At 38.9% G+C, this 12,197-nt stretch overlaps 1 protein-coding gene across 2 annotated transcripts in view; it reads right to left on the reverse strand.

Moving 5' to 3' along the window:
• The window catches only part of UNC5D (unc-5 netrin receptor D), a 525,831-nt gene that overhangs the window by 52,523 nt on the left and 461,111 nt on the right, over positions 1 to 12,197 (reverse strand). For both annotated transcript variants that reach the window (XM_083184486.1, XM_083184487.1), the window contains 2 exons: positions 2,686 to 2,854; positions 591 to 818 (listed from right to left, as the gene is read on the reverse strand). In XM_083184486.1, coding sequence (XP_083040612.1) covers positions 591 to 818; positions 2,686 to 2,854 — 397 coding nt within the window. The remainder of the gene's footprint in view (positions 1 to 590; positions 819 to 2,685; positions 2,855 to 12,197) is intronic.

Consider the following 12,197-nt stretch of genomic DNA (forward strand, 5'->3'; position numbering starts at 1 on the left):
CATTGGGATACTGACCATTGGGATCCCCCCTATCAGGCAGTCATACCACACCTGTCTTGTACTAGGTATGGTTGAGGATTTGGGGATGTAGATGGCACTGTCATTATTATTATTATTATTATTATTATTATTATTTATTTTTTGAATTGTGCTTATGTAACTGTAACTTATTAGATTTGGACATTTTGCGAGGTGAATTGTGTATTGTGCATTGTATTAAATGATTGTTTAAATGCTATTAAGCTCTATTAATGGCAGGACTATGGAATGTTGCAGTCAAACGTCATAAACGAACTCCAGTAAAAAAAAAACTATTATTTATTAATAACAAAGTGTCAGCATATTTTGTCTCATGTTGTAATTATGTCACAGGTTTTTAGTAATGGAATACCTTTGATCTTTGGTTCACCATACAAAATGTCTCCACCCTATACCAAAATGCAAATGTTTAAGGCTAGCATTCTAGTTACTAAAAGAAACATAACATATGGGGATATTTTTATTATATAATCTAGTTATGATTTCAAAAATAATATACCGTAAATTAATTTACAAATATATATTTTTTTTAGGATTGAAGACCTTCTTACCTGGAATGCACATGGGGTGTTGTCCACACAGTAAACCCTAAGGTTGTAATCCAGGGAGTTGCAGGACATACAGCCAAACACAGCTACCTTGAGCTCCTTCACTGCACAGTCTGTGAGAGGTTCTCCCACTAAAGCATAAGTACCAAAGCTGTCCATTAATATATGACAAGCAAAGGGATCCAACAGGCAGTAAAAGGAGGTGGTTTCATCATCTGTGGACATCACCTCCTGCAAGAGAACAGAGACATTGAACAGAAAGAAGCAGGGTGATAACAAAGAAATATAGTATAGTATGTAAAAGATATACAGTAATACAAAGGAATCGCCTTTAAAGGCACACAATCAATAAAACAAGTGTCTTCGGCTTGTAAGTACAGTATACCATGTAATCAATGTTATAGCTCAGTTAATGTATTATCAATTCTGAATCACTAGGGTCATTTACTAGACATAAGAACCTGATTCAGACATAGGGATATTCAATCTGTGTCGATTTTATTTTCCTCGGCGAGTATTTTACTTTTTCGTTTTGCTCGACAGATTATATTTGCTCGACGAAGCGAGATCTCGGGTATTCAATGTGCCAATCAAGCGAGACCACTCCCGTCGAGGTTGTAACAATGTTGCGAGTTGTGGGCGTCACTTTTTCCCGTTTCCCGCCTCGACATCTTCTATATAAGTCCCTGTGCTGCTCGCCACGTGTGAGCGAGCGAGTTTGAGGAGGAAGTGTATGCTGTACGTGGGTGTAGCAGAAATATTGCTTGCATTTTGCTGCGGAAGAAGCCAGCAAGAATAAAGTTATGACCCCTTCCTAAAATGATTTTAGACACTCTTAACAAGTAGTTCACAAAATAGATAACAATAGTAGACTATTACATATAGGTATATATCACAAATCTGTTATACGGACCAAAATAAATACATAATATTAAAATCACGCCACACAAGCCTGGCGAGACTTGCAAGACGAGAACTGGTGAAACTGACGTCGAGAAAACCAAAAACAGAAAAGATTGCATAGGTTACGAGAAAAGTCGACGAAAATGTGTGGACAAAATGCTCGATAATGCGAGCTTTTGTGCCCTCGACAGTCGACCAAATCGAAAAAATATGAAAAACGGGACAATAAAAAAATCGAGAAAAAATGCAGATTGAATAATCGAGGACGAGAAACCTAAGGATTCTGGGCGAGATAACATAAAAACTCGCGATTTCACAAAACTCGACAGACATTGAATACCCCCCATACAAGCAAAACACATAAATTGCAGTGGTAACATACATACAGTGGCAAAAGTTCGTCCCTGTTGCCCGGAGGCAAGATACTGTAAATATTGGTGCCATCAAACTATAGAAATACTGCATACTGTATGTGTGTATAGTGTGTAGAGTGTGATGTCTATTGTCCCACTAGGAGGGGGAGTCAACCACAAAAATTATATCAACAGCATTCAATTAACTGATTCAAGGAAGGAGAGGTGCCCCACCTGGGAGCAGCAGCCCGGCAGCAGATAACTCCACTGCCTCATAGAGTTACTCCTCTGGCTGATGTTCAAGTAGTAAAAATGTTGCATAAAAGTCCAACCAAATACCAGTTTAGGTTCTCCTTAACATAAATGTTTTTACCCAACCCCTTCAAGCAGTTTAGCCAAACTGTTGCCCTTGTCCAACTGCCTTCATCTCAGCTTGCACAGCCCATGCTCTCCCAGTAGAATCCGAAGTATTTTAGATTGGCCACAAACCCACTCAATGGGGTAGATGTATGAAGTAGTGATAAGGGAGGAGAAGTTAACCAGTGGAAAAGGTGCCCACGGCAACCAATCAGCACAGAAGTAACATCTATAATTTGCATACTCTAAAAATATGCTGTGCATCTGATTGGTTGCCATGGTCCACTTCTTCTCTGGCTCACTTCTCCTCCCTTATCACTGCTTCATACATCTACTCCAATGTCTTGTAATATCTTTATAATTTACATAAAGAGTTGAATTAAATCATCAGTTTTCATTTTAGTGGTTTATTTTGAAAGCACTTTGTTCTGTGTATCAATGTTTTGCAAGGTAGGTATAGCATCAGTATACTGTAGGTCACTTACCTCCCATTTGCCCTGCTGTGATCTTCTTTTGAGTCGGACATTCCAGTGCTCGCAGCTGACTTCAGAGCAGTGTGGGATGGTTAAGGCCACAGGAGTAGAGAAGGTCATATCAAGTGGTCCACAGGTGACCTCAGGTCCAAGGAGGACCTCCGATCCCTCCAGCTGCAAGCTATAAAAAGACAGAGCATATTACGATACAAAACTGTGTGCTATGCCAGGAGCAAAATACAATCAACCGCATGCCCCATCTTCTCTACAATAATAAAATCCTTTGTAGCATTGAATTGCTCAGTACATGATAAAATCAATAGGCTAAACCTGGCAGAATTTTATTTAAGCTATGTTTCTATCTAACACCCCTTTAGGAGCAGCAGCAGAAACTGTTCTAATGGTCCATTATTATCCCAGCTTCAATGTCCATATAAAAAGGACAAACACCTCTTGTAAACCAGGACAATGATATGATAACAGAAATATATTGTCCTCAAAGAGTGTCCTTTCTAGTCTTTTTAAAATCATGGTGATTTGCGAAAACACTTTAATGTTGTTAACCGCGAGGTGCTTCATCTATTGTCCTAACAGGTATCGTTCTCACAACTGTTTCCCAAAAGTAACTGCTCCTTAGTTGTCCTGGTTTAGATGTCTGCAGCCAAGAAGAAGCTTTGCTGACTGCACTTTTCACAGTTTTCTCAAGTCCACACTTGAGTGGTTTTATACAGTGGCATTGGGTAGACTGTGTAATTACAGGATTAGATCATCTGACAGCTGGATAACAGTTTTCTTTTATGGGAACCAGTAAATCTTGCAGGTTTAGCAAGTGACAGGCAATCAACAAACATCCCACTGTGAAACTATCTACTTTTTGTTCTATATACTGTATCTATGACTGAGAGCATCATCTACTCAGTCTGTAGGGCTTACAGAATGTTCTGGCTCCAGATTCTTCTATATAAGAAAATATTAAATTAGATTCTATTGAAAAAACAAACAAAAAAACTTTATGATTTACTCATCTAGTGTGGCAAACCAACATGTACATTATACACAAGCCACATGTTCTAGAACCCTTTGCTGCATGTAACTGGTTTGTTATACTGTAGCTCAGCTCCATATAGCATTTTAGTAGGGAGGCAATATTATTGAACCATAATTCACTACGTGAGGAAGACGGTGAGAGGTGGTCAGCCATGTTTTGTAACATGACAGTATAAGTATTTATAGAAGTATAATTGTCACAGATTTTGAATTAGTCATAGTCTATGATGGAATAATATATTCTGGATAATACCAGCTAATTCTACAATAGAATGTCAAGGCATCTGAGCAGAAGGTGGCCTTTAATTCCAATGGCATTAAATAACTAAAAATAGAATGGAAAAAAAATGACATAATAATTTATAGTTAGAAAATCAAAGTGGGAAATATACTAAGATGGCAGTTGTATTTCAGATGGGATGTTGCTATAAGCAACCAATCAGATTCTATCTAGTGTCTTCTAGAACGTAATAAATAAATAAGGAGATACTGATTGGTTGCCCATAGCAACATCTCAACTGAAATAGAACTCCCACACATAAATTAATTGTACATTTTGTGGCATTACCTTAAGTTTGCAATGAATGGGAGATATCACATAAATATAAACACATCCAAGCTGAGAATTGAGATAAAATGCCTGCAGGAAATATTTACTGTAGTTAAAGACATGTCTGCTTATGGAGGTGATGCTAGTTACTCAAGGTAATCAGTGGTGGCTTATTCCAACCACCCACCCACCACTCAGTGGCAGTGGCAGTGAAGCCAGATGTAGCCTGTCTGGTTTTCTTTGACTGTACTGGCTTAGTTGTGGCTAGCAGTGACTTTCAATTGGAAGTTCTACCTGTCAGTCACAGACACAAAAGCCCGTCCCACTTGGAAGTGTTACCTCCCTCCTAGACTGCTAGTCTGGGCCATGATAAATAGATGAGCTGGCTTCCTGTAGGAAGCCACTGCCTACCTTTCATGCAGCTCAGTCTGAATTATATGGCTGCAGTTAGTGCAGTCCTTAGAAGCTGGTGGATTGTTCGAGAGCTGTCTTAACAAAGTGATTATGCATGCATCTTCCCGGCACCTGCTGGATCCATTGCACAGGTGCCGGGATCTGGGGCTGGCGACTGTCTCCCATGCACAGGCACAGGGATAACAGCAGCCCCCTACCAAACATAAGTAGGAACCACTGCTGGTAAAAGTTCACCATCTTTTTAGGTCAAGCTCTTTTATTATGGGACATTGTAGAGTGTTTGCAACATTCAACATTACAACATTACAACTTTATGCTGCTATTTATGAAAATGTATCACTTTGTGTTGGATTTGAGTTGAATTTGGGAGTTTACAATGCGTCAAATGCATCAAAGACCAGAAATGTCGAGTTAGGCCTCTGATCAGTGATAATTGCCAGTTGTCAGTATAATGGTTATATAAGATTACAATTTCACAGTCCAATGGAAAGTATCCAGCTGGTGATTATAATTGTATCAGCGAAATGAATGTTTCTGCTGCCAGCTCCAAAAAGCTTTCATATTTATACCTGAAAACACAAGTGCAGCATCTAGTCCATTCCAGAAGTATAATACATACAGTATATATCATAGATGTGCAAGGGCAGAAGAGAGGATTGTGTAATGTACTGTACAGTATATGCTGTCAGGTTGAAGGTTGATGCAATCTGCATTGCTCTGGGGCTTACCATCTTAAAAGTGTTGAATGTATAAATGAGAAGACACAAAAGTGGTGTTTGGGGATTCTTTGGTCTCTTGTGTTTATTCCCATTTAATGGAGGTTTACGTCTTCACCTTTCCAGTTGGTAAAAGCTTTTAATTCAAAGAAAGGTGCTAAAAACCCATTAGGTCCCATTCAAGATACATGAAAGTCTAGGAAGGATCTCAGGGGACCATTAATGGATCCAAAAGAAAGAGATATAAGGTCAGTAGTGTGGAGAAGAGAGAGAGTGAGAGAGAGAGAGAGAGAGAGGGACGAGTAGAAAACAGGATGACGGGGATCATGATTCCTTGCTGGAAAAATAGCAGCTATATTAGAAAATGGAGACAGTAAAAGATAGGATGATTGATGAATGTGGATAGATAGGTGATCTGATAAGATGAACGGAAGTATTGTGTTTACAGAGCATATTGATTACATTGAAAACTGAATTCAGTGCACTTTGTGAGATATCCATAGTATGCAGTTCTCGCTTAGTCAGCAGGTCTGGTGTCCCTCAGTGATCAGATTTATAATAATGTTCCAGTTGGGAATGATGTGTGTACTAAACACTGTAGACATCTATTAATAATCTGAGGACCCAGCAATGTGAGTTACGGACAGCTATTAAAACCTGGTCATTGTTGTAAGGCGATTTTTTTTTTTTTTTTATTGCATACATTTTTTTTAGAAAATTTTTGTTACACAGCAATAAAGAGTTGTAAGGTGATTTTAATAAACAAAGAGTATGCACAAAATAATACAGTGTTTCACAATTTGGGTTCAGAGTTTCTAACTTGGGAACATGGGTTATGTGGATCTGATTGTAACCTACAATAAAGACTTTTGATTTTCCAATAAGAGTGGCTAAGATAAAGTGCCAGATGTATCATGCTTCAAAAAGTGATAAAGCGGAGAGTGATAAACAACCAGCCAATCAGCTCCTACCTGTCATTTTTTAAACCCAGCTTGTAACATGACAGGTAGAAGATGATTGACTTGTTTTTAATCACTCATTACATTATCACTTTTTGAAGCTTGATACATCTGGCCCAATGGGAGCAGTAACTAGATCTCTCTCTGACTACCCATCAATATGTGAGATAAACACTATTAAATATTTCCATCAAAAAACACAAGAGAAGTGATATTATGGTACTTATGTAGTATCTGGGCGTCCGATTTTGTGATTGTATGCCTTACCTTAAGGCATACAATCAGATGCGATTCGATGCGATTTTGCATAGGATTCAATGTTAAGAAGGTCCTGTTCATTTCCCCACTATCCAAGTGGGCATAGAGTTGATTTTATATAGCGTGGGGAGCGCAGCGAGCCACCGAGCCCGAAGCGTGGCGAGCGAACGCATATTTCTTAAAAAGTATTCTGTGTCCCCATGCGATGTGATGCGATCCGATCCGATTTCTAAATCGGAAGCCCAGATACTACATAAGTACCAATATTAATATAGAGAAATAGCAATTAAAAGCAAAGTCCTAGTGTACATTATTATTTATTAGATATATAAAATATGTTTTACATTAAATATGTTAAGTTCAACAGAGAGCCCTTGTACGTGACCCTGTATACTTCTGATAGGAAATTTTGGTGAAAGGTGAGTTTAACGTAAGTAGTTTTGTTGAAAGAGGTATAATTAAAGCTATTTATTTTTCATATCTTGTAATGATAACAGATCGGAATCCAAAGAAAGTAAATTACATAACTTAATTTTGCAAATGTGAAAACACTAAAGGGACAATTAATTATTATAATTAATGCTGAATCAGCACTGAAATGTACCGATCATCTATACTAATAATAATAATAATAATAGTTATTTATATAGCACTTTTATCCTAATAGGGTTTAAAGTGCTTTTCCTTCGCCTTTCAGCACAAAATAGAAAACAAGCTTAACAACTGATATTAGTCTAATGCTTGAGTAAACAGGTAAGTCTCGAGTTTGCTTATAGGAGCAGACAATTTTGTACTAAACCACTGCAATGGGTACATCAGTGAGTATGTAATTAATTAATACGATTTATTTTCATGTATATTGGCTCAGTATACAAAATGGCTGCCTACAGTGGCAGACTTACATCCAATGAATGGTGGTTGGGAGACTATGGTTTGCAAAGGTCAAGGGAAAAAGAGAGGGACCAGTTGATGCTGACCTAAGGCCTCATTCACATACAGATACAGTCCCAATATGGTTGCAATTGGACTGCACTGGACTTACAGTCCACATGTTTCTTGATGGCATTGCTTCATCAGTTGCAATGACCCATTAGCCAAGGCCTGATTGACAGACTGCAGACATTTAGGGGTAGCGACAGGCAGTGTTCCAGGAAATGGGGGCATGTGGCACTGTTTCCTAGATATGTCTCATTTGGCTTTTACGTATTTTCATATTTTCACACAGCCACTGAGTACAAAGTCGAAGGAGGTGGGGACATTTGCATCAAATTCTGAAAGAGGCCCCCAGTTACTCCCAAGGTTCCAACTCCACTCTTCTAAGCATGTTTGTGGGTCAGCACAAGATAAGATTTCAAGAGTCAATGGATCAGTAACAACAACTCTCCATGTACTGAAATTTCGCCATGTGGCCAGGCAATGTAGTGCCACACCCTGGCTGCCCACACTATAGAACTGATGCAAAGTTAGACCGAAATTGGGTGTATGTTCATCAGTAGCAGCTGCTTCCCATGGGCTGCAGTGCAGAACACAATTTACGTGATGCGTGGTAAATGCATATAAACATATATGCATTGTTGTATGTAATATATACAGTATAAGCTGGTTGCCTTACCCCAGGGATTGTTAACTCTGCTGCACCTGGGACCCAGATTTCAGTTCACTTCTCCTTCCTATAAAAACCCGCACCCAGACTACCATTTACTAGTTTCTCAGGAGTCAGGGAGTGGGCTTATAAAGGAAAGAGAAGTAAATCAAAATGCTGAGTCTCCTGTGCAGCTGTGATCTCCGGGGTAAAGGCAGACAGCACATAGAGGTGGTAGAGGCAAATACAGTAGTACAATTTAAACATGCTTGGGATAAGCATATTGATATCCCTACATAAAAATAAGGATCAAATATGGTTTGAGGTAACATGTTTAAAAAAAAGGGGCAAACTAGATGGGCCAAGTGGTTCTTATCTGCCGTCAAATTCTATGTTTCTATGTTTCTATATATTACATACAACTTTGCATATACTGTATGTTTATATGTGTTAACCGCCCCCTCTTCATCCCCCCGTGCAATGCATCATTTGTGCTTTAGACCACAATCAGCAGCCACCACTAATGTTCTGATTTGTGTGCACAGCAAAAAATATGTAATGCACATTTGCAGTACACCCAGGGTAGGCTCCAGAGGGAGGGGGGCACAGCAACTGCCACCAACTGTCATTCTAAACTGACTCACTGGCAGTTGGTGTTTCTCTCTTATTTTAATTTTGGACTCTGCTGTAGCCCACCTCTGGAGCATGCGCACTACGAAAGCCAGTAAGACATACTCCTCAAACCGGCATCATTATGTGGAAAGGAACAAGTAGGGTACCCTACTGTACATTAAAGCAGCTTTATCATTATTAGCGTCACCATAAGGCTACTCTGTGTGTACAAATTGTAACTGTGTTCTCAGGATGTCATTATCTGAGCTGTAACAGTGTTTACCAGCACAAAACAAGAGGGGAACAGCTTGTATCATCAGAGCCCTCGCTAATTGAGTTTTCCATGCCTTTTATAGAGCTAATGAAATGCAACACAACTTATATTTTATATAACTTTCATGTCTTCTCCATATATATTTGTATGTGACAGGATCGTCTTGCTCATCATATTCTCTCTGTTCCATTCTCCTTGGATTGTAGATATTTCAACCAAACTCCCCGTGTTTCCCCGTCTGCTTTGTTAAAGATATGTCTGTCAGATGCTTGATATTAAAAATAATCTCTTCTCACTCCAGGCTAACAGCATCTTGGGGCGTCATTCAGTTAATCTATATACCAGACGCTGATAATAATAATAAGAAAAGGAGTGTTCTTATTTTAGACAGATCCTTAGAAAATAAGGGAAAACATTATGTCCTTATCTCGGCCTTGTCGCAGCCAGTGCAGATGGAAACAGTGTGAAGGCCTGTCTTAATTTAATGAAGAGGCAAACGGACTTGAAGGGACAGAATTTGCGGGCCGATAAGGTGTTGGAGTCAAGGTCTTTCATCTTTACAGACTTGGAAAGAGATGCCGGGATGCACATTTCTGTCTGAGCGAACCAAGGCTTTTAGCGCTGTTAATCTGACATTTTCAGATGTTAGGGACATACTGATAACTTAAATATCTCATAATGCGATAAAGGCACATCAAGGATCATTCGTGGCAAGCACATAAAAGAGATGTCAACAAACCTATTGGTAACTACTTCCTCAAAAAACTAGCAATGCTGGGTATTACCGTGCGCATTTATTTTTAGCCTGGTTATGCATAGTGTATATCAAAGGCATATAAAGGTTGTACACATAAACAGAGGGAAGAATGCTTCTGTAGGAATATATTTATTCCATCGCTGCAGGAGACAGCGAGCAGCTCTATCCGTGAGTGGTGTGTAGCCCCTTATTGGGGATGGTGTTTGGCCACACCCCCAGTACATAAAGCTTATTGTACCTTCCTGCGGTCCTAGAATAATAAACTCCGGAGGGAGCATTCTATATTCTGTTTGTGTGTGCTGCCTTTGAAGGATTGTTGGATGTGATCTCTGCATCGGATTAAATTACTGTTGAAGTGAATGACTTTTGCATTACAGGATTGCAACAAGTTTCTATTTAAATTAACATTCCTTCTTGGTTATGTCTCTAACAAGCAATGTATTCGTTTATTTGCTGCACTAAAATAGTACTGAACTCTCCCACTAATATAAAGACTTAAGGGTTGTATCTCTTGTACATATCTGAAATTCTACATACACTGGTAAAGCATGCATACTTGCCTACCCTCCTGGAAGCTGCAGGAGGCTCCCAATTATTAGGGTAGTCTCACGCAACCTCGGAAGGGTAGGTAGCTCTCTCCCACTTCCTGACCGGTTCCTAGTGATGTAGGCAAGATGATGATGGTGATAAAAGCAGGGAAAACCCAGTGCAAATGCCAAGAAGCAGGGTTAAAAGATGGGAATTAAATCATTTAGCTCCACCTCCTACCCACAGTCCCACGAATCATGGACAGTTCCCCCTTGGGGGTGAGATCTGATGACATAACAGTATGGCCCCACCCTCTGGACTTAAGTGCCGCTGACTACAAAGTAGGTAAGTATGCTGGTATGTAGTATTAACACTTTACTACAAGCATAGGGTCAGACAGTTAACTATATATATATATATATATATATATATATATATAGTGTATATATATATATATATATATATATATATATATATATATATATATATATATATAGCCTCATGCAGGAGACTGTGGTTGATAACTCCCAATATGTTTGTAGTTCCTCCATGAGACACAAGAGGCTGGATGTAATGATGTGCTGGCTGGCCTGTGGAGCAGGCTTCCAGCCGGATTCGGACATTTTTTTAAAGCAGCAATCATTTTACAAGGCATGGTTTTGTCTTTTACAGTAAATGATTGCCGCTTTTTAAAAAAAAATACAAATTTGTCTGGGAATCCTCATCCCTGGCCCTAGTTATTATTTATCTACTGACCACTGGAAATCACATAATGTCAGATGTATGCACAAAGTAACATGCCACATTGGTAACACACTAATAAGCTACATATTAACCCTGCATAGGTCACTATTGTCAAGCAATGAATTAGTTTATACAGTTTTTTTGTGTAGTTTGGAAATACAGTACAACATTAACTCCATGGAGCTTGTATTGCTGGTTCCAGCATCCTAAATCATTACCTACACAAGTAATATAGTATTTATCATTACCCTAGAACACATACAGGGGGTAATAAAATACCCCAAAGAAACTTGATGATGTATTTGTTCTAGGGTTAAAAGACCTATAAATCTAGACAAGATCTAAATCACCCTGTAAGGATATGCCTCTAAATCTGCGACAATATACAGCATTTGTTTGACCTGCTGCAGATTATGGCTTGTAGAGATCTCTTTGAATACAGGCAAGAGCTCAAGCTGCATTTTCTATCTGTGTTAGATTGTGAAGCTGTGATCAGTTTGTCCCATGTGGGTTTTCTGGCAAATTGTAGAACGCTGTTAACATGAGACATTACCTCTCTTACACAATGTGATGGGATTTATCAGAGGATCTACCGTGCAGTAATGCTTTTTTTTTTTTTTTCTTGACTGACAATTTGAACTTTGAATAAGAAGGTCAGCGGACTTCCCGTAATCCAGTTATTTATTCATTAATAAAACAAGACGTATTGCAATATGCTGGACAATATGTATCATTTTATATTTTTATGTTGTCTTATAATGAAAGGTTGTCACACACTCTCACTGTCATTTTTCATATTATTATCCTACAGAAGATGGACATGTATGTATTCCATGAAAATTTTTGTTAGACGCACGCAACGTGCCCAATCGCCACCCTTAACTTACCATTAATAAGTTGTTTTATAGCATAGATTCAGCTAGACATACTAAGCCACAGGATCTCAAACTCGGTCATCAGGTCCCCACACAGTGCATGTGTTGCAGGTCTCACAGAATTACAAGTGAAATAATTAGCTCCACCTGTGGATCTTTTAAAATGTGTCAATGAGTAATCAGTGCACCTGTGCACCTGCCGGGTGGA

Source organism: Crinia signifera, chromosome 4 (genome assembly GCF_055691185.1).
Source record: "Crinia signifera chromosome 4, ASM5569118v1, whole genome shotgun sequence".
NCBI lineage: Eukaryota > Metazoa > Chordata > Amphibia > Anura > Myobatrachidae > Crinia > Crinia signifera.